Consider the following 23557-nt stretch of genomic DNA (forward strand, 5'->3'; position numbering starts at 1 on the left):
ACAGAATTTCCTATACAACATATTATTTACATCAGAAAACCCTCTGATATGAACATACCTGTTGGGATCTTGTAGCAAATCTACTGCTTCTTTTAAATTATCTTTCATGGCTATATCAATATTTTGCTTGTTTGATGTATTTGTTCTACAGTAGGAAACAAAGACACTACAATGAGTATCAAAGGAGTTAGAATTTAAATCAATGGGCAATATTTTCAAATTGGCTGTTTAAATTGTATAGCAAAATCCTGTATTTGTGCATATTCATATGCAGCTGTAGGATTTGGAAATTTTCATGTGGAAACTAGGAAGTCAGTTTAGAAGACGATGGACTAAATAGTTATTCCCTCATCTATCATTTCAATCAATTTAAACATCCTGACGTCTGATGCTGAAATAATTTAATTACCAACAATTTTTTTACTTGATTAATGAAGTTTATTGTTCTAGTATAAGGACACTGGCAATTTTAAAAATAGTATTTTATCTTTTAGTTTGAAATGTTTGTAATACTTTTAAAAGCTTTAAAAAGAACCTAATTTTTCTTTATTATTTTGGCAACTACTGATTTTTTTCATCTGAACTTATAGCAAAGCAGAAATGAACACTGTTGTTTTGCTTAACAAAAACTTCAATTAACAGTTCAGTTTCATTGTAAACCATCTATTTCACATATGTTCATCGATTGATGTTTGTCAACACCAGTCTTGAAATAGTGTTTTTGAATTAACTATTATTACAGTGCCTGGAAAGTGTGTTAAAACACACACATGCACACATACAAAAGTTTCAGCATTTTTCCAATCAAATTATAACATTTTTATCATAGGCCAAACTTTGGCCTTAAAAATGTTGACATGGGCCTTTTGACCTTTCACAAATAATATTAGCAAATGTAACGTCAGTATCTAGTTGAACACCACTTGCATTCTCTAGGTACATACAAATATATTGATGTTAATAAAACTTTCACTGTGTTAATCAATATACTATAAATAGCAAAATGCAGACAAATTGTATTGTTATATAAATGTCATGATTCCTTGTATACAAAATAATAAGCTGGTAAGAAAATACTCAAAAGGCAAATTAAATTTTGATCACCTAAAATTTATAAGCGATATTATTTCATTATGTACATAAATGAATACTTACATTCCTTCTGTTTGCCAATGTGTGTCCTCTTCTATTCGCAATAATTCATCACATTCTGCTGCTCTGCCCTGTGAACAGACATTACAATGAACATCACGACAGAAATTTGCCATTAAAGTAGACAGATAAAAAGTTTCCTCTTCTGACTAAGCACTGACCTAGTTCATTTATCAGTTTAGAGTGGTTAATTGAAGCAATCTAAGGTCTGTACTTCATTGCTATTTCTCCACCCCCAACTAAGATACTGATCACACCAACTTTCATTAAATTGTCAGATTCTATTGAGGGCAAAGCCTAACCTCATTTAAATATAAAAATAAGTCAACCAACATGAGAATTATGTACTGAATGCCCCCATTTTCTCTCATATCCTTTTGATGTATGCAAATAATCCATCAATTAAGCATTAACCTAATTCTCCTCTCATTTACACCACAGTAAATTAGGAGTAACTCCACTGAAATCAATGGACTTACATTGGTGTTAAACTCCCATATGTGGGAGGAGAATCAAGACTATTCCATCACTATTTAAAGACAGATTAATACACAAAGAGCTTTGTTGCTAAGTGGTGCATGATCTGTTTTGTACTGTAGCTGTGATAATGTAAAGACGTGTGCTTGTGGGTGGAGAAAGAGAATAACTGTTAGGTCACTTCTCATTTCCTTGTTTCCATGGGTTTGTGTCAGACATGTGTACAGCAATCCTGAGTGCTTCATAACAAAGTTTTTCTGCATTAATTTTCTAGGATTTTTTTTTAATGTGTACTTGGGGATTGGTAATATATGAGGAAGGAAGGGGTGGACCACTGCGGTTGGCATTTGAAGTGCAGTAAGAAAATATTAATTTATATGATGAAAGATACACTCTTACAGACAAATGTAGTTATAATGTGAATAATGGCTACAAATCACTTTACATTCATTTTTTAAAAAAGAAACAGATCTTCTAAAGGTTCACCTTTCTACTAAGTTTTGTGCATTTAGATCAGGGGTTGGCAACCTTTCAGAAGTGGTGTGCCAAGTCTTCATTTATTCACTCTGATTTAAGGTTTTGCATGCCAGTAATACATTTTAATGTTTTTAGAAGGTCTCTTTCTATAGGTCTATAATATATAACTAAACTATTGTTATATGTAAAGTAAATAAGGTTTTTTAAATGTTTATGAAGCTTCATTTAAAATTAAAATAAAATGCAGAGCCCCCCTGACTGGTGACCAGGACCCAGGCAGTGTGAGTTCCACTGAAAATCAGCTCACGTGCTACCTTTGGCACGCGTGCCACAGGTTGCTTACCCCGATTTAGATAATACTTTAAAGCAGTGGGAGCTGCTGCAAGTGGCGCAGGCCGAGGGATGTACTGGCCATCGCTTTCAGCAGCTCCCATTGGCCTGGAGCAGCAAACTGTGGCCACTGGGAGCCGCGATCGGCTGAACTTGCAGACGCGGCAGGTAGACAAACCAGTCCGGCCCACCAGGGGCTTTGCCTGCACAAGTGGTGGAACAAGTCTGGGAACCACTGCTTTAAAGCAATATCAGTTAATGATGAAAAGAGATCTGCAAATGATACATTTCAGCCAGAGCCCTAATTCAAAGCCTTCCCGTTAGAAATTATTAAAAGAAACAAAACATAAACCTCATAGAAAATTCACATCTTAAAAACTAATTGTGGGAAATTGCACACCAATTTTGTCACCTACTTTTAGGGGGGAAAACAATAATTTGTGCCTCATTCTAATCCCATTTTAAAACAGATCTCCAACTGTGGAGTTGCTACCAGGTGCATCCATAATTATGAACTGCTGGTTAATATTTGTAAAGGTGCATCCGATACTTATATTTCCATTTGAAACTTTATACATTTGCTTTCTTTTTCATCTCCAACATGCAGAAACACTGAAATAATTCAGCTGCCAGTAAGGACGGAAGCTGTCTGAATAGATGTGCACTTGCACTGGCAGGGAATAAATAACAGACAAAAGGACTAACTATTTTCAGTGCCATGTGTTTGGCACATCCATCTCAGGAACCCTGTATCAATAAATGCCATCTGATTCTGCCAGATGTATCACTGAATTGTGCACTGGCATCTCTAACATCCCTCATCACAAAATATAGCTTTATTCCCCAAGTCAGTCTCCAATAACACGAATAAAGCCATTCTTTTCATCTATTAGTTCTCATTAAGTAAATAATGAAGCATTTGATCTCTCCAACAGAATATATAGATATTTTATACAATGAAAAATAACTATGCCCCCCACCATATGTGTCACAAATCTGCATTAAACCTTATTTATGTTAATTTATTTTAAAAGATAACCATCTGAAGCTTTGAGCTTATGTACACAAATTAAATAATAAAGCACACAAATTAGGACCAATCTTTCATAAAGTCCTCCCAAATCCACTAAAACTAAGGCCTTGTCTATACTGCAAGTTGAACCATTTTAACAAGTTATGTTTTATGTTTAATTAGTTAAACTGGTTCAAACTCTCATGTGGATATGCTTCAATAATTTATACCAGCCTTAAAGTCTCCCATCTTCCTAAAATACATCTTGAGAAAAAGATATATAAAATCTGTAGTGTCAACTAAAGAGCCCAACAAATTCACACTCTTGCAGATCAACAAGGAAAATGCCCTTTCCCTCATAAAACCTGTGGACTGTTAGCTCAAGCACTTTTGCTAATCTCACCTGTCATTAGCATCAAGAGGGTATCAAAATGCACATCTGAGGCAATATTTTTCCCACTCTGAAATTTTTTAAGAGCACCTCTGCATCCCTGAACTAAGCTCTGCAACACACTCTACAATGAGGTGCCGAAAATGCTAGATTACAGCCAGGCTGAGGGCATTGTTGAGGGACTAGCCAATTGTTCTAAAGCACACCTTAGAGGGGAGAAAGTGTTAATGCACAACAGGCATTTAATGGCAGCTTCTAATGGAAGATCCAGTTTGGAGGAGGAGAGAGTAGATAGAAGTCTTCCATTTCCTTCTACCCTACCATGTTGATCCTCAAGAGAAAACCGCCTCCCTTAACCTCTCTATGCCTACATGTCCATATGTCAGGCAACGATAACATTACTCACCTACCTCACAAAAGAGATGTGAAAATTAAATAGGTGATGTTTGTAAAGTGCTTTGAAGATGTAAAGCATTATATAGGTGTATATTAGAGCTGAGTGGATGAAAAAAATTTTGCATGAAAAATTTTGAACAAAATGAAAAGAAAGATATTTCTTTCAAAAATGTGCAGGATCTTTAAATGAAAAATGCAAACCAAAACAAAATAAAAATTTTAGTTTCAATGACCCTCTTTTTTTAATCCCCACCCTTTTCCCAGAGCTGACATATTACATCCCACATATCCAACATCCATAAAAAACTCTTCCTAATAGTTATCAGAGAATATCCCAGCAATAAACACTTGCCACATTTAAAGATACTGTAGGATGTGTTTATCTATCCAGTAAGCAATAACAACAAGCAACATGGATGTATTAGATAACTGCACTCTTCAGATACCTTCACTCACCCTAGAAGTGTAGGTATCTGATACAATAAAATATATTTGAAATGTGCTGCTTTACAATTTTTAAATTAAGCAGTTTACATTTTCTTTTGCAGAGGCCACAGAGGGCTGAGAGTGTTTGGGGATTTTTTTTACACTGTTCTTAATGTATTTGCGCTCTATGGCTGCTACTGCAAAACTACTAGGGAGGCCCTTCGATTGGTAGAATTACACCTGTAAGAGTTGTGCTGCTAGAGGAAATAGGGTGAAGGATTACAAAAAGGCAAGTCCTTTTGCACATCTAGAAGTTCCTTTCCCTCCACTTTCAAGAGGTCAGGAAACCACATCTGTTCTCTCCACCGTGGCTATCTAGCACTTTTCTCTCAGAAAGGAATTTGATGGCAAGTACGCAGGACCTCTTCAGATTGCTTTGTCCTTAAAAAAAAAAAATCTGGCAAAGCTGGCCAGCAAATAAATTCTCATATGAAAATAAACATTGTTCAAACCTTGGCATAAAAAGTTTCATACAAATCCTACTATTATGGGATATATGATGAAATCAGTCCAAAAATCGTGTTATGTTACATTACATAACAAACCAGCTGAAATTCATGAATTACAAAGTGGCTGTATTCATGAATGATTTATGGATCGTTTATAAGGATTTTACTGCAACTTTCTCAGAGTGATATTATTCAGGAATGGTGCAAAAGATCCAATTCCACGATAAGAAAGGGGGCAGAGGATAATGAAAATGGAGAACACGCAATTCAGAAAACTACAGAGAGGTACAATGGAGCAACCTAAGAGATGTCACAGATCAATTCTGAAAACTGTCAGAAGTGTAAGCTACAGAATTCCCTTGGCAGATGTGATTTTCACAGCTGGACACAGCATAGCTGACAGCCAGAGTATTCACTAACCATGCCAGCAATACAAGAGTAATATTTTCACAAAGTTTAACCAACTACCCATGAAAGCAGCGAAGGGGCAAAGCAGGAACAATGGCTGACAGAGTGCATTCTCACACACACTGTAAAGCCACCTAAGGCCTGGTCTACACTGGGGATGGGTTGAGGGGGATCGATTTAAGATACGATACTTCAGCTACGAGAATAGCGTAGCTGAAGTCGAAGTACCTTAGATCGACTTAGATTGACTTACTTCGCGTCTCACGGCGCGGGATTGACAGCCACCGCTCCCCCGTCGACTCCGCTTCCGCCTCTCGCACTGGTGGAGTTCTGGAGTCGACAGGGAGCGCGTTCGGGGATCGATGTATTGCATCTAGATGAGACGCAATACATTGATCCCCGACAGATTGATCACTACCCGCCGATCCGGAGGGTAGTGTAGACATATCCTTAGTTTTCACTAGTAATGACGTAAATAGCTACAGTATATAAGAGAAATACCAGTTAATACAATTCCAAAGTTTCTGTTGAGGAAAAACCCATAGCTTTCTACATAATTCATTAAACTTATCCATAGCTCTAACTCCCCACTACCACACACATCTTATTGCTACAGTGCTACAAACAGACTCCTTTGAGAAAATTAGTCACTGAACCTTATTCACTGTATTTTTCAAGAGAAGTACATCCTTACTTAGCTTATCAAAAAGCAGATGATATCCTTTATCTTTGGAGATCTTGACGTTTCTACCAAGATCTTTACAAACTAAATGCACATTTATAACCCATCATTTTTTCATAACTTTAGACACCTGAGCATCACTGTAGCCTGGACATGCACGAAAAAAATGCCCAATTAAAAATATAAATGGAAATTACTTACCTGTAATTGGAGGTTCTTCAAGATGTGTGGTCCCTATCTGTATTTCATGAGTGGTATGCATGCCCTCCATGTGCCTGAGACTGAAGAATTTGAAGTAATGTCTGTTAGTCCATGCCTGTGCCCTGGGTTTCTGGTGCTCAGCACCAACGGCGTAAGGGAAGGTGTGGACCAACTGCCTCTCCAGTTCCTTCTCTACCGCGAACCCAGACATGACCCAAAGTGGAGGGGAAGGAGGGTAGGTAGTGGAATACAGATAGGAAGCACACATTTCACAAACCTCCATTTACCGCTAACTAATCTCCATTTCTTCTTCAAGTGCTGGTCCCTGTGTGTATTCTACAGGTGGGTGACCATGGAAAGAGGAGGCGGTGAGAGGATGCTGGTGGTCTAGAGATCTGTTATACCACTTTCCCAACGACTTCATTTGAAGAGGAGTCTTGGACTAAAGCATAATCCTTCAAGTAGGTGTGGATAGAACTCCAGGTAGCCACCCTATAAATGCCCAGGGAGCTGTGTTAACTGATTGCAAAGAAGATGCAGCCAGAGATCCACTTAGACAGCCTACGAGAAGATCACACTTGTCCCCAAGATCGCTCTGCCATACAGACAAATAAGAGCGTTTTCCTAATAGGTTTAATTCTTTGCAGATAAAAAGCTAAAGGTGATCTGACATTGAGGGAATGAAGTCTCCTCTCTTCACTGGAAGCATGAGATTTTGGAAGGAATACCAGTAAGTGAATTGATTAATTTATGTGAAAATAGGAGACTACCTTTGGGGTGAATTTCAGATGGAGGTGAAGGGAAACTTTTTCCTTATGGAATGTGGAATATGGTGGGTTGGCCATGAGTGCCACCAGTTCACTCACCCTCCTGACTGAAGTGACGGCGATGCAGGTGGTGACCTTCATTGATAGGTGGAACGCTGAACATGTAGCCCGTGATTTAAAGGTCTGGTAAGTATTGAGAGAAAAAGACTGAGGTCTCATTGTGGTGCTGGCTTTGCTCCTGGTGGGAAGGTCTTAGTGAGACCCTTTAGGAACCTGGCTGTTATCAGGTAAGCATAAATAGAATAGCCCTTTACCCAAAGGTGGAGGGCACTGATTGCTGCGTACCCACAGCAAGCTAAAAGAAAGGCTGATATCTGAGAGTGAGAAGATAGTCTAGAAAATAGCCTGGATATCTGCTGTCTCTGGAGCTAACTAGTTTTGTTGCATCCAGGTACAGAAACACCTTCATTTAGCTACACAGCATTTTCTCATGGAGTTTTCTCTGTCGTGGTTATGAACAGTTTGAACACCCTTTAAAGGTGTACACGCCAAGACTCGAAGTCTGATGTCCATCCAAATACCAGGCAATGAGGTGAAGAGGGTTTGGGTTGGGATGTCTGATTCTACCATTCTCCTGAGTTAGCAGATCTGGGAGGGGGCGGATGCTGAGGAGGACGGGCTGATATTTGCAGGAGGTCCAGAAACCAAAACTGCCTGGGCCAGTTGGGTGCAATGAGAATAACGCATATTTTGTCATGGCACATTTTCCACAGAACATGCGGGACCAGTGGAATGGGAGGAAAGGCATACTTCAGGTAGTCTGTCCAGGATAGTAGAAGATGTTCTTGTTCATATGGGAGGTGAACAAGTCCCAGGATGTCATTCCCCATTCAGAGATGATTTCGTTTAGGACCGAATAGTGAAACTCTCACCTGTGTTCCCTCTAAGGTGCGCACAGCAGACCATCAAGGGCTGCGCATCAGCCACACACATAGGGGGGTGTGGAGGATGTGTAAGGTGGTTGGAGGCAGTGTGGTGAGGTGGGGGACAGTGATGGGGCTTTGGGAGAGCTTGGGGCGTGTAGGGTTACAGCGTGAGGAACAGATGCCTTTCCCCCATTCCCGGGGCTATGGCAGGAATGGGAGAGACACCTCTGTACTCAATGATGTAGCCAAAGTGGATGACATCTAGAACCCACTTGTCTGTTGTTATAGCCCTCCAGTTGTGGAGGAAGTATGCCACCAAAGCTTCGGAGAGTAGTTGGGGATGGCATCAGTGGTGGTTCTCAGTTCTCAAGCATCCCTTCAAAAGTAACCTTTAATTGGCAGATAGGCTTGGGTGGCTGATGTCAAAGTGGATGGGGTTGGATACCTTGGTCTTCGCACCTTCTGGCATTTGCATGGTGGCTCATATGGGATCTGTTGGTAGAAAGGCTGTGGAATAAGCCTTAACTTGTACATCTGTTCATGGTATCTCCTCTTCAGGGGTAGAGTATACATGCACAAGGAGCTGAGGATAGTCTTGGAACCTTTTAATGAGTGTAAAGACTCATCCATCTTCTTGTTAAAGAGGTAAGAGTCATCAAAGGGAAGATCCTCGGTAGTATTCCGAACCTCAATGGGGAGCTGTCATAAACAGATAGCTAAGGGTTACTGTTCTTTTACCTGTAAAGGGTTAGCACAGGGAACCAAACACCTGACCAGAGGACCAATCAGGAAACAAGACTTTTTCAAATCTGGGTGGAGGGAAGTTTTGGGTGTGAATCCTTTGTCTTTGTCTGCTCTCTTTCTTGGCTATGAGAGTGATTTTTCTATCTCCAGGCTTTCTAATCTTCTGTTTCCAAGTTGTAAGTACAAGGATAGTAAGACAATAGGTTAATATTGTTTTTTTGTATTTGCATGTGTGTAGTTGCTGGAATGTGTTAAATTGTATTCTTTTTGGATAAGGCTGTTTATTCATTTTTTTCCTTTAAGCAATTGACCCTGTATATTGTCACCTTAATACAGAGATATTTATGTCCTTTTTCTTTCTTTTTATATAAGCTTTCTTTTTAAGACCTGTTGGAGTTTTTCTTTAGTGGGGACTCCAGGGAATTGAGTCTGCAGCTCACCAGGGAATTGGTGGGAGGAAGAAGTCAGGGGGAAAATCTCTTTGTTTTAGATTTACTAAGCCTGACTTTGCATACCCTCTGGGTGAGGGGGAAGAGAGGTTAGCTCTCTCGGTACTTGTGTTTCCAGGACTTGAAACAGGGAGGGTAGAATCCCTTTGTTTAGATTCACGGAGCTTGCTTCTGTATCTCTCTCCAGGGAGGGAACACCTGGAGGGAAGGAGGGGGAAGGGAAATGGTTTATTTCCCTTTGTTGTAAGACTCAAGGCATCTGAGTCTGGGGGTCCCCCAGGGAAGGTTTTTGGGAGACCACAGTGAGCTAGGCACTGTATAATTCCTAGCTGGTGGCAGCAAATACCAGGTCCAAGCTGGTAACTAAGCTTGAAGGTTTTCATGCTAACGCCCATATTTTGGACGCTAAGGTCCAGATCTGGGAAAAAATGTTATGACAGGAGCCCCGAAGACAGAAGCCACAATTCGTGCCGCATAACTAGTGCCGTTGTTATGGCTCTAGGTATGGTATCAACTGTGTCAACTGTGTCTTGAAGTGAGGTCCTTGCTACCAGTTTACCCTCATCAAAAATTGGAATTTGTTTTTAAATTACAGAAATTTGGAGTAGTTTGTAAAATTACACTTAGCAATTCTAAACTGGAGGCTGGTAGATGAGAATATCTTCCTCTCTAGAAGGTCGACGTGTTCAGTATCCTTCTCTGCCTGGGTAGTCTTAGCGTGTTGCTGCTTGGACATTTCTGTGGTTGCTTGAACTACTAAGGAGTTGGGGATTAAGGTGGGTAAAAAAAATTTCTGCCTCTTTCACAGCTACAAAATATCTCAGCAGTTTTAGGGATAGGGCTTCAAGATGCGGGTGCGTGCTATATCACCCTGGCTGGCTCCATGAGGAACTTGTTTACGGCAGGATGTCCAGGAGCTTATGCTGTACCATGGGTCTCCTCAAGTGGGATATGAAGTTCAGTTGCCACCCTCTGCAAAAGTTGTTGGCATTGCCTGTGGTCATCAAGCAGGGATGGTGAGAATGGCATGATAGCCTATGCTTGTCGATACTGCCGGTATAAGTGGATCCTGCTCAACATTTTTCGCTTCTGCATGCCCTGGCAGAGCTGGTTGCTGTTTCTAGGGGAACAGGGTCAGTCATACTCCTGCAAGGATCCAGGGTGCCATGCTTAGGGATCCCATGGGCCCCAGTAGGGCCCCAAATGCTGGTTGAGGGGGATTCCAATGTATTGGGTACTCAAGGGACTGCTGGTAATCATGTCTGGGTGGAAGATGGGTCCAAGATAGTATAGAGGCTCTATCTGGGTTAACCTCCCCACGTGAAGGTGAAGACTGAATCTGACACCCAAGACGAGCCAATGAAAAGGTAAGATCTGTTTCCGCTGGCAGTGCCATTGGTAACAGTAAAGAGAGACTCAATGAATGGATGGAGTAGGGGAATAGCTTCTTCTCCTCGAAGTGGGATCCTCCTCTAATGTCGAAACATCCCTTAACAGGGCTAGACCTGAGAGAAGAGAAGAATGAGAATAAGATAGAGCACAGATATCCTCTGAGGAGGTATAAATCTCAGCCCGATCGGGAGTGTGAGATGTCCTGGTAGTTGGTACAGACAGATTTGGTGTATCCATGTGCTTAGGCTTGGTGGATTCTTATGGGGGTGGGCCAGTACCATCTAAGAAGATTCTTCTTGTCTGGAGCTGATGGTTGGTGCTGGCAGATGCCAAACTCTTGGCTTGCTATCGGTACAGGAGTCAGTACCAATGTATCCCTGATTCTGCATGGTCAGGAGGTTTAGGCTGGCCTAAGTCTAAGACACGCCTGATTTGGAAGTAGTCATGGAAGGATCCCTCCTTTTGTGAGGGGATCTGAAAAGAGATCTGGTCTTGTGTCCGTGACAGTGTCCGTTACTCTCACGAGAGACCCAAGACAATGTGTCCTTGGGCTCACTAGATCTGTCCTCTGCTCCAGAGCTCATGCTCAGAAGGATGTTGCTCGCAGACTGAGGCCAACGTACCGAGGGGTCCTGCCAGCCTGAATCCCACTGGGGCCTCATGGTTTTCTCAGTTGAAGATCTCCTCCCTCTCAGGTTCAGGAAGGAAAGGAGTGGTAGACGCTATACTTGGTGGAGATGTGAGCCTCCTGTAGGCAGTGAAGGCAGCAGTGATGGTCATCACTGACCAAAAGGAAATGGAGGCAGGATACTAAGCTCTTAAACCCCAAAACGTTGGGCATAGTCCTCTTTATACTAACTATGAAAAGCTACTAGAAAAGTACCAAAACCAGTAAACACTAAGAATTTACAACACATTGACAGATAAAAAGACGATAAAGATGTGGCGGTAAGAAGAAACTAGAGAGGCAGGCAGTCCACGCCTCCCCTTATAACCTTGATACTGGACATGAGGAATGCCAGGGTGCCGGCATGGACCAACAGGCACTACTTGCCAATTCTCCAGTCTCAGGAACATGAAGCAAATGTGTACCACATGTGCAATATATATAGGAACCAGAACTTGAAGAAAAATGTAAACTTTTACTGGTGAACACATCTGCTAATTAAAAACGACAAAACAAACAAAAAACAAAACAAATGACAGATCTCAAGGATTAGGGTGAGGTTAGAATAAGAGTTATCGGTAACCTGACCATACAGCTTTAAAATTACCGTTATGATTAATCTGCCTGCTCATGTTTGCACTCTGTGGCACTGCACTGATGAGGATGAATATCAATTGCACTTCTCTTATTAATAGCAAGGTGCCAACAGTTTATCATTTCTGCTTGCTAGAAAGGTAGTCATGAGATATTTTTCGTGTAAAAATGATCACAAACTTGCCTTGATGTAGCTCATAAATTCAGTCGTGAGGGGATGTGATCCTTCAGCAAACTGGTTTCCTGCTTCTCTTGCCTTCTCAATGTGAATCATGAGTGAAGGTCCCTGATGAAATTCTACCAATGAGAAATGAGACCAAAAGACCCAAAAAGATACAAAAAATATTTCTGAGTTTTTCCAACTTTGCATTTAAATCAGAGTCACCTAAGGAATCTTTTAAATTTAGTAGGGCCCAGCAACACAGCCAAAAATGAAATCCAAAAGGTACAAGAATGATAAAAACAGAGAATAAGACTTCGGACTAAAAGTCCACTGGACCTCTACTAATAAAGCGTAGACATTTTACTTTTAATGCAAATTTATTTTATGTTGTGACACGACTGGATTCTGATCTCTCACAAGTAAAATTCAGGAACAATTCTACTCATGTTAATAGAGTTACTCCTAAATTACACCAGTGAGACAGAGAAGAATATGACTCATGGAAAGCAATCAATCAATTGTAAATGCAACAAATGTCACTAACAATACAAAAATTAAGATACACAGACTAGAGTACATTTTAGGTCAGTATAGGAAACAGATACCTGATCTATTTCTTGTATTCCCACTTCCCAGGTGAGTGCTCTAACCATCAGGCTACAGAGTCATTTTCTTTCACTGGCCCAATAACTAAGTATACACAGTAGAAAGCTTCAATAGCAGAGACTGAGGGAGCCCCACATCAGAATACAGTAACTCCTCACCTAACGTTATAGTTATGTTCCTGAAAAATGCGACTTTAAGTGAAACGATGTTAAGCGAATCCAATTTCCCCATAAGAATGAACGTAAATGTGGGGGTTAGGTTGCAGGGAATTCTTTTTGGCCATACAGTACAGTACAGTACTATAGCTGGGAGGTGCGCCCGCCTTACCCCACACAGGCACAGCCCACTGGCACTGGAGACAGTGAGGCAGGCAAGGAGGCTGAAGATGTTGTAGGCTAGGAGGAGCACGTTGCGCAACAGCGGTGGCAGCTTCCCCTACTCTGCAAGCACCAGGGTGGGAGGCTCAACCTTTGGCCTGCCCACACCACCCCTTCCTCAAGCCTCCACCCTTACCCTGCCTTTTCTTCCCCCCCCTTTTACTCCGCATGCCACATCCTTGCTCCTCCCCCCTCCCCCCCTGCCTCCTGCCCGCAGCAATCAGCTGGCTTGCAGCGTTCAGGAGTCAGAAAGGAGGAACGAGAACACGGTGTGCAGGCTCCCCCTCCCTCCGCCTCCTGAACACCGCAAGTCAGCTGATTGCTGTGGGCAGGAGGCAGGGAGGAGGTGTGCTGCCTCCCCTCTCCTCCCCCCTCCCATTGCCCATGGCAATCAGCTGGCTTGCGACATTCAGGGGGCAGGAGGGAGGACTCGGGATGCACAGGCTCCTCCTCCCTCCCCTGCCTCCTGCCTGAGGCAGGGGAGGGAGGGGAGACCCTGTGTCCCGAGTCCTCGCTCCTTCCCACTCCCTCCTGAACTCCACAGTTGATTGCCGCGGGTAGGAGGCGGGGGGAGGAAGGGGAAGGCACTGATCTGCAAGGTCTGCCGGCGGGTGGGAGGTGCGGGGGGGTGGCATAGGGAATTATTGTATGCCATAGCTCAGTGGTTAGAGCACTCTCCTGAGAGGTGTAGGAGATCTGTGTTTAATTCCTTTTTCCCCTCTGCCTGAGGAGGGAACTGAACTGAACCTGGTTGCCCCACATCCCAGGTGAGTGCTCTAACCACCAGGCTAAAATTTTAAGGTGCACCACCACCTCCACCTTCCATGTCCTCCTCCTGCTCTGGTGCCCAGATTTTGAATGGTACCTGATCCAGTAGGCAGCCTCGGAACATGCCTACAGAGATCAGGATATGCATGCGAGTTAGGTAGACAAATGCCTATCTTCCTCTGGTTCGCTTAGGCAGGAGACAGGCATCCAGGCACCTCGAGTGAGATAGCAGGCATCTAAGTTTGGGGCTTAAGTGCCAAGTGCCTTTGTAGTTTCAGGTCTACGTGATTATTCTTAGAAGTACAAAACTAAACATGCTTCATAAATTTTCCAGGAAAAACAGTGGTAAACTGATGGAGTAGGTTTTAACCATGTTGTTAGTAGAAACTTGGGTTGGGAAGTTTTTTGTGAATTGCACTCATACAGCATTACATATAGAATAGTGGGCAGAATTCCTGTTACTGTTAACGTTCTCTTCTTTACATTCAAACCTTGGACTAGGTTGATGTGGTGACCCGAATCTTCCTTTATAATCTGATCTTCTTCCATAATGTTTGACATTGGTACATTAAGGCAGACAGTATCTTCATCAGAGGGCTGAGAAGAAACAAGAAAAACATTAATTTAAAAATTAAACCAAGACTGAAACGTCAATTGGTGTTAATTATTTTATTAGCATTCAAATATGTAAAAGATTAAATAGTATCTTATAGGAGGAAAGCTATGTATCCTATACTTTTGACTCATGAATTCTACATTCACAATTCAGTGCTTTTAGTAAAATTATATCATGCTGTGCACACAAACATATATATTCATATATATCTGAAAAACCTTTGCCATGAGTGATAATGCTCAACAGAGAAATAACTTAGTATTGCACAAATGCTTCTATTTGTCAATTATTTATATACATACATATATGCAAACATTTATTTATTTAGATTTAAAACAAAAAAAGGTCACTGTACAAAAAGCTCTAGGCACCCTAATAATTACAGTTATAATCACATAATGATGACCATCCAGCAGTTTAAAAATAATCATATATAGGAAATAAATAAATTCAGATGGTCATTAAGTCAGAGGCGCAGTAATGTCTTTTCCCACTTTTGCAGAAACATTCCTCGACACTTGCACAAATTCTGTCAAGCAGATGGCTTTTGCAGCATATCCAGAAAGATTATTTTGGACCAAAGATTCGGGTCCTATTAATTTAGAAACTATCTGCTGAAAATAGTGCAGTACAGTGGCATCTTCTATTGGCATGATCACAAATTCTAATAATTAAGGTTTGGGCAGGGTTTTTTGATCAGTGGAGTTATGCAAACAATTTAGAAAGAGTGTTGAAAAGTAAATGCAGCCTTGCTCATTTGCAATCATTCCTTTCACAGGCTATTCAGGGTGGCTGGTTTTTTTAAACTAGGTAACAGATTTTCCCAGGTGTTTCCTGACAGTATAGGGCCAAATAGGAACTATCCAAAGCAACTTTGTAATTATACGAAGTCATCATAGCTCTATCACAGGTGAAATACTATATCTCATTTCCTTCATTTGTACTTTTATTTTTATTCAGTTAGCAATGGAAGCCGTTGACAGACTTACAAGGATCAAAGCCACAGAAGATGAAGAGTCTAATTTTCATCTAAGGCTACTGTAGCATTAATTTCAAACAACTTTAGTGCCTGATGCAGCCATTTTGAATGCTTCTGTCTTCCTATGAGAAAGACAAGGTGGGTAAGGTAATATCTTTTATTGGACCAATTTCTGTTGGTGAGAGAGAACTTTCAAGCCACACAGGGCTCTTCAAGTCTGGGAAAGGTACTGTGGCTTGAAAGCTTGTCTCTCTCACCAACAGAAAGAAGTTGGTCCAATAAAAGATATTACCTCTCCCACCTTCTGTCTTTAATATCCTGGGACAAGTACATGTCACAAGAGAAACTTACTTACTTCACAGTAACTGGAAGTTTCTTGAGATGTGTGACCCCTATCTTTATTGCACTGTGGATATATATGTCCTCCATGCACCAGGAGCTGGAGAATTTTGAAAGCAGCATCTGCAGGACTGCACACGTGCCCTGACTCACTTTGTGCCTCCAACCAAGGAGATAAAGGGCGGGGCGGACTGACAGTCTCTCCAGTTCTTTCTCTATAGAGAACAAAAAGATCTGTAGCAAAGGGAAAGGAGGGAGGGTAGTGTAGCACAGTCTGGGACCACACATATCTTGAAGAATCTCCAATTATTATAAGGTAGGTAGCTTTCTCTTCTTCGAGTGCTGGCTGATTGACCAGCAGAACCCAAATAAGAGGAGTGTGCGAGGTTATAGATGGCAGAGCCAAACAAAAGTCCACCATTCTAAAAGATGCATCAGTGGAGGAGTCCTGTACTAAGGCACAGTGTCTGACGAGAAATAGTCTGGAAGACTTTCTGATTGGTTTTGTTCTCTAGAGGTAAAAGGCTAAAGTTCACCAAACATCGAGGACATGGATACCCCTTTCTTCTGAGGGTGAGGGTGGGTTTGGGAAAAACACAGCTAAGTGAACTGACTGGTTAAGGTGAAACTTTGAAAATACTTTGGATGAAGTAGGGTGTAAACAATGAAACATAATGAAAATTTGTCCTTATGGAATACAGTGTAAAGAGAATCCACCATCAGTGCTCCAAGCTCACCAATCCTTCTGGGTGAGGTGACAGTTTCGAAGACATGGAGCTAACGATTCAAAGGGAGGCTTAGTTAATATGGAGAGAATAAGATTCAGGTTCCATTGAGGAGTGGGCCTTTTTATAGGCAGAAAGATTTTGATTAGGCCTTTCCAGAATTTGCTAGTCAATGGGTGCACAAAGACAGAGTGGCCCTGCAAAGGTGGATGGTATGCACTGATTGTTGCCAAGTGGACCGTAAGGAGCTGATAGACAAACAATGTCTTTAAGGAAAAAAATAATATCCAGAAAAAGAAGATTAGGTGCAGCTTTCAGGGGTACACATCTGATGCCCACAGATAAAAAGAAAATGCTTCCACTTAACTAGGTAACATTTTCTAGTGGAATCCTTCCTAATATTAGAAAAGATGTTCTGTACAGCTTCAAAACATGATAGCTCTAAGGATGATGCCCATCTAAAAACCAAGCCCTGAGATGAAGCAGAGGGGGGTTGGGACATTTGATCTGGCCATTCCCCTGGGTCAGAAGATCAGGAAATGTTGGAATAATGATTGGCGCCTGAGACGGCATGCATAGATGGTCTGGGAATCAAAACTTTCTGGGCCACTTGAGGACAATGAGGATGACTTATGCCCTGTCTTGCTGAATCTTGTGTAAAGCCCAAGGCAGGAGTAGTAGCGGAGGGAAGGCTCAAAGGGTCTGACCATAGAAGAAATAGAACGTCACCATGTGAGAGGGTCATGTCTACATGACTGTAGGTGTCCTTCATGTTGAGAGATGTAAATCACACGTCCTTTTCCAGGGAAGGAATTATAGATGCCAATGTGACCATGCAACACTTGAATTTGAAAATAAACATGGCAGAGATAGAGAATGGGTCTCCAACCACCCTTCTTTTTGGATGCTAGGAAGTATGTCAAGTAAAAACCTCTCCCTTAGTACTAATGAGGAACCTGCTCTATCACTTCTCACTCTAACAGGGATTCCATTTCTTGTTTGAGAATCTTCTTGAGAGAGTAGCCCCCAAAAGAGGGCAGGGCAGGGGTTATGGATGGGGTAGGGACATAAACTGTATCATATAGCCACTTGTCCATTGTTATTGAACTCCAGGTGTTGAAAAAGAGGGCTAGACAACCCCTAAAGAATACGTGAGGGTCAGGAGGTGTAGGACTTAGTAGTCTGCAGCTCTTGAGCTCCCATCACAAATAACGTTTTGCTGAGGGCTAGCACTGGGCTGAGAAACCTGCTGTGAAAGGCATGGGGCAAAGCAGGTCTTTTGAAACCTCTGCCTCTTACAGTATGGCTTGTAAGGTCTCTGGTGGTAGAAGTGTTGTGCCATCAGTCTAGGCTTGCATGGCTGCTGGTGGAATTTTCTCTTTGGGGCAAGTGTGTATATTCCCAGGGAGCAGAGGGTAGCCCTGGAGTCCTTTAGAGTGTGTAAGGACTTCTTCGTCTTCTGATTAAACAGCCTGATCTTCAACAGTGTTCTGGACCTCCCTGGAAAACCCCCAGGCCTGGAGCCGCAACTCCCTGTACATTACAATGGCAGTAGCCCTTGCACTGGAAGATGTAACAGCTGTTTCTACCACTGATTTGAGAGTACTTCTGGCAACCAATTTGCCTTCCTCTCTGAGAGCCTGGAATTGATCTCTGTTCTGCTGCGGAAGTCTGTCAGCAAAGTCCCGAACTATTCAAAATTCACAGAATTCGTACTTAGCCATCAGCGCCTGGTAGTTGGTTATACTGAACTGGAGGCTAGAAGAAAAGAACTTCTCTCTCAGTAAATTGAGAAGCTTGCCCTCCTTGCCAGTTAGGGGGTTTGCAGCTTAGATTTCACTCTGACGGCCTGGACCAATGAGAGAACAGAAATTCCACAGCTTTGGCTGGGACATAGTACCATCTTTCTGTCCTGTTAGGGGTTGGGGCATAGGTAGCCAGGGGATGCCAGACTGCTCTAGATGGCTCCAGGATGGCTTCATTAACAGGGAGTGCTATTTGAGTGGAGCCAGAGGACTGGAGGCTGTCTAGGAGCTTGTGTTGAGGATCCCAAACCTCCTGAAGAGGAATCTACAAGAGGAAGTTCTTGGAATTGCTTATAGTAATGAGGAGTGGGGGTGGAGACATTGGAAACACAGCGATCTTCTCAGTTCCAATGGAACTGACAGATTTGGCACATACTCCTTCTCCTCAGGTGGCAGTTCTGGTTGCCCTCTCTCAAGGGAGAGAAGGGACAACTCCCTAGGATACTGGACAAATACTGCAGGATGGTATTGGTCCCATGGCACCCAGTATGATCAATAAGATAGATCAAATGGGGATTTCAGAGGTCCCCATTGCATGGGGTACCAATGGTTCTGAGGAGGTGATGAGACAAATGTTGGTCCCAAGCTGCTCCAGGCCTTCTGACCAGGAAGGTGTGTTTTGGAGGAGGGAATAATGAATCATCAGGTGGTTCAGAATCTACTGATGAGGAGAAAGTGAATTCTGGGCCCAGCAGTGATACAGATGGTGCCGCTGGAGGAAAGTCAAAGCCCAAAATGGAATGGGAGACAGACTCCTCCCAAATGTTGGCTCTTCTGGTGGAGTCAGAACCTCTCTTGAGAGAGAGGGATCTGATGGGAGTAGGAGACTTCAGATCTGGAAGAGCAAAGACGTACTCAGGAGCAGCACACGTCTCAGCTCGTTCTAGAGGTAGAGGGGTCCTGCCTATTCGAACTGCTGGAGCCACAGTACAGATAGCCTGAGACACAGTCATGGAAGACAAAGATTGTCCCATGGGTAACCAATGCTCTCAGTGATCGGTCTTCCTCAGTACTGGCGGATCCCAGGGTTTGTGTTTTGAAGTTACCAGAGGCATTGGTGCTGGCAGATCATGATTTAGTGCCAGTGAAGCCCTAAACTTGTGGGCTTTCTTGTCACGCTGCTGAGATTTAGAATGTACTAAGTTCTTTGGGCTGAACTTAGAGACATGCTTGGTTTAGGCAGGGTTGAATCCAACTTCTTCAAAGTGGATCTGGAAGAAGATTTATTTCCATGCTTATGAGAACACTTTCTGTTCTCCTGACAAAACCCTGCTGAAGTCCTGAGCAAGGCCTCATGAGAGAAGGCACACTCCTTGCTGAGTCAAGCTCATGGATGAACGGGGAGGGGGGATACCTGAGAGGGGCTCCCAGCCTAGTTCCAATTGCGGCCTCATGGCCTTTTCCATTAGGTGTTCCCTTGGACAAAATTCCCACCCTTCCTGGGTATGACTGGGGAACAAACAGCAGTATTGCACCTTGCCATGACACGGATTTTCCCAAAACAGTACATGCAGCATTGATGGTCATCACTGACTGAGAAGGATCACAGGCAAGAAGATTCGGGAGACTAACTAACTAATTATAAAATACTATAAACTATTAGATAAAACTTCTAAATTCCAAAACTTCTAAAAATTATTTACAGATATCTAAATATACATTAACAGATAAAGAAATAAATCCAAAGCTTTGGACACTGGAGGTTCTGACCAGGACCATGTGGTGGTGAGAAGGAACCAGAGAGGCAGCTGGTCCACCCACTCTTTATCTCCTCAGTCAGAGGCACGAGGTGAGCCAGGGCACATATGAGGATCAACAGCCACTGCTTTCAAAATTCTCCGGCTCCAGGTGCACGGAGCACATGCGTCCCCACAGGGGAAAACACACAGGGACCAGCACTCAAAGAAGAACCTACAGTGCTAGTACCAATGCCACATCCTTCAGGGTAATGGTGCACAGAAAGCAAATGGACCTTCACATGCCATATTTAATGCAATTCTCAAATACTACTGTTAAAGGAATAAAAATATGCTGCTGTTCTAGTGAATTTTAACTGAGACAGAAGTTTTAAAGAAAAAAGGTGAATCAAAGTGTTATCCGTCATTTCTAAAGATGAACGAGATACTGTAAAGGAGATACTATTGAAAAGAAGGATTTATTTCACAGTTGCCATAATCAATATATTGCCATATCAATATACATGATTGGAGAAAATGTAATACTGGAAATATCCAGGACTACACTTCAGCTATAAAGAAATGAACTCTATGATGCTGTCAGTGTCAGACCAGCTAGACAGAGAATATATGTAATTTGTTCATTTAGCTCACTATCCCCTCTCCCTCCTTTCTGTATGTGCCCAACTGCATATCTGACAAAAGTCCTAAAATGTACATCAGTGTTAAATGAAACAAAAACGTCACTTAATTTGAATTTAAAAAATTCCCTTTTCATTTAAATTACACAAAAATCTCACATATACTTGGAAAAAGAACAGTAAATACAGAATGAGCTCTGTGTGTCATTTTATGAATGAACTGAAATATAATTAATCTTAGGGAACTACGAGTCAATTTGTTTTGATGTATTTGTAAAGATAGTCTCAGTAAGAAAGATGAACTTTTTGTACATTGTAAAAGCATTCACATTTTAAAGGAGTGGAAGTGATTATAATCCAATTTAACAGGCTCTGTTTGAAAAGATCATGGATGGATTTGGTTACAAAATGTGGACTTGAAATCACAATGTACTATAAACTTTTTGCAAAATGTCCATGTACAATAGAGGTCTCTAAGTATGATGTACAAGACAATGTGATACCATTCACTTCTCTCATGTTAAGTTCACTATGTATGTTTAGTATTCATGATCCTACTTCCCATTTTCTCTATTATTGGAAAGAATACATACATGAATATTCCATAATTAATCTTTGTGCTATTATATGAAAAAGGGGTTGTTTCACTCCTGCTATTTTCTTAACACAATTTTTCCAGTGTAGGCCTCCTACATTTTAATTACAGGAGGGACAACCCATTTTCTAAAAATATTATTTATAGTCACACATGAAGCTCTGGAATAACAGTGCTTCATTAACAAGCTTAGTCACTTTAAGCAAACATATGAGAAATGCAGTATGGAGAAATAGGGCAATAAGGAAATTCTGACTCCTTGAATGGAATATATGCTCGTAGGACTATAGGGAAACTATTAAAACTCTGGCCTAAAATTGCAGCGATTCAGCTTCATTTCTAGGGGGAAACTTGTCAAAATACTTTCCAATTGATGTCCTTCTTAATGTTCTAACGTTTAAAAAACAAACCAATTTATATCCTTTATGACAAGTGCTCATTAGTTTCTATTTGTTTTTGTATTTAACAATAAACTCAGTTTCTAGACTTCCATCTTTCTCCTTGCACCACTTCCAAAAAACTTCTCTCCTACCCATTTGAGAGGCATATGAGCACTGAAAATCAGCATAAACATGTTCAGAGTCGCAAAATATGCATTCCTTTAAAGTGACATGAATTCCTCCCATCAATCAGACCAAAAATTCTATGGCAGCTTGGACAAGTTTCTGCAAGTTCACCATTCAATTACTTTGGAGATTTACTCCCCATTCATTGTCATTATTATTTATAGAGGCTAAAAGTGTGCCCCATGTCTTGCTGACCCTCACCACCGAATTTCACAATTGTGGCTGCCTGAATAACAAGAAAAACAATCAAACAGAATTCATATTCAAGCATCAAGTATACAAAGGAGGGTGGTAGGAAAGGGTGCAGACTGGACACATGGCCTCTTCTGGTCCTTCTCACATTTACAACATCTGAGTAACAAAGCAGCTTTAGCCACTGCTGCTCCCCGGGGGAGCCCCTATCTGGGACCAGGACAAGGGAAGCCACACTCACGGGCTCACCAACACCCACTTTCCCATGAGAATCCATATTTTACAAGTAGTACAGAAAACGGCAGCATTCTCTTTATAAAAATTAAAAGGAGAAGTTAAAGCTTTCATCATGCCGCTATGTGATGGTATGGTTCCTTTGGTTAGTATCAAGAACATGGCAGGTATTGTACAAAAAAAGAAAAAGGCATGTACCAAATAAAGTCCAAAAGTCATGACACACTGGGAGCTGTATTACACAGCTAACCTTCATCCTTTTCCTTTCCTTCATTTTCTCCCATGCCCCATTACTTTCCCTGTCATATTTTCCCCACTATCTCCCACCCTTCTTTCTCCTGTTTCCCTCCCAGGCTCTTTTCCATTCATTCATTTTCACTTGCTCTTCTCAACTCCCCTGAAGATTCAATTGACCTATCCCAGGGGTCGGCAACCTGCGGCATGTGTGCCAAACATGGCACGCGAGCCAATTTTGAGCGGCACGCAGTCGCCTGCTGCGGTCCCAGCCCCCAGCCTAACTCAGCCCCACCACTCTCCTCTGTGGGGGGAGGAGGCAGAAGCTTGGTTCTGCGGCACCCAAGCTTCCCTCCTCCCCCGTTTCTTCCCCCAGCGTGGTGCTTTCCTGCCCCGCCCCCTCTCTGTCCCTGAGCCAATCAGCTGCTGGCCCTAGCAAGGGGGAGGGGGAAGAGTGGTAGCGTGCACGCAGCTCTGTAGAGAAGACAAAGAGAGAGGTAGGGACGGGGCCCGGGGGAAGGGGGTGGAACAAGGCACATCCCTTCCAGCCTCCTGCCCTGAGCCGCTCAGGGCAGGGGGCTGGGAGCACCCCTACGAGCCAAGCACCCCAGCCCTCTGCCCTGACCCCCCCCCACACTCAGCATTCTGCCCTGCACCCCTGTACCTCCCAGCCCTCTGCCCCGATCCCTCCCCACACAGCATTCTGCCCTGCACCCCTGTACCTCCCAGCCCTCTGCCCCGATCACCCCCACACTCAGCATTCTGCCCTGCACCCCTGTACCTCCCAGCCCTCTGCCCCGATCCCTCCCCATACAGCATTCTGCCCTGCACTTCCCACACTCCCATCCCTCTGCCCTGACCCTCCCACACACTCAGCATTCTGCCCTGCACCCCCCGTACCCCCATCCCTCTGCTCTGACCCCCCACACATTCAGCATTCTGTCCTGCATCCCCATACCCCCCAGCCCTGACCCCCCACACTCAGTATTCTGTCCTGCACCTCCCCATACCATCCCTCTGCTGTGACCCCCCCACACTCCG

At 42.6% G+C, this 23557-nt stretch overlaps 1 protein-coding gene across 1 annotated transcript in view; it reads right to left on the reverse strand.

Moving 5' to 3' along the window:
• The window catches only part of LRCH1 (leucine rich repeats and calponin homology domain containing 1), a 222358-nt gene that overhangs the window by 39882 nt on the left and 158919 nt on the right, over window positions 1-23557 (reverse strand). Inside the window, exons 8-11 of the mRNA XM_030565216.1 lie at window positions 14406-14511; window positions 12185-12297; window positions 1156-1223; window positions 59-145 (exon numbers count right to left, since the gene is read on the reverse strand). Coding sequence (XP_030421076.1) covers window positions 59-145; window positions 1156-1223; window positions 12185-12297; window positions 14406-14511 — 374 coding nt within the window. The remainder of the gene's footprint in view (window positions 1-58; window positions 146-1155; window positions 1224-12184; window positions 12298-14405; window positions 14512-23557) is intronic.

This window comes from Gopherus evgoodei, chromosome 1 (genome assembly GCF_007399415.2).
Source record: "Gopherus evgoodei ecotype Sinaloan lineage chromosome 1, rGopEvg1_v1.p, whole genome shotgun sequence".
Classification (NCBI taxonomy): domain Eukaryota; kingdom Metazoa; phylum Chordata; order Testudines; family Testudinidae; genus Gopherus; species Gopherus evgoodei.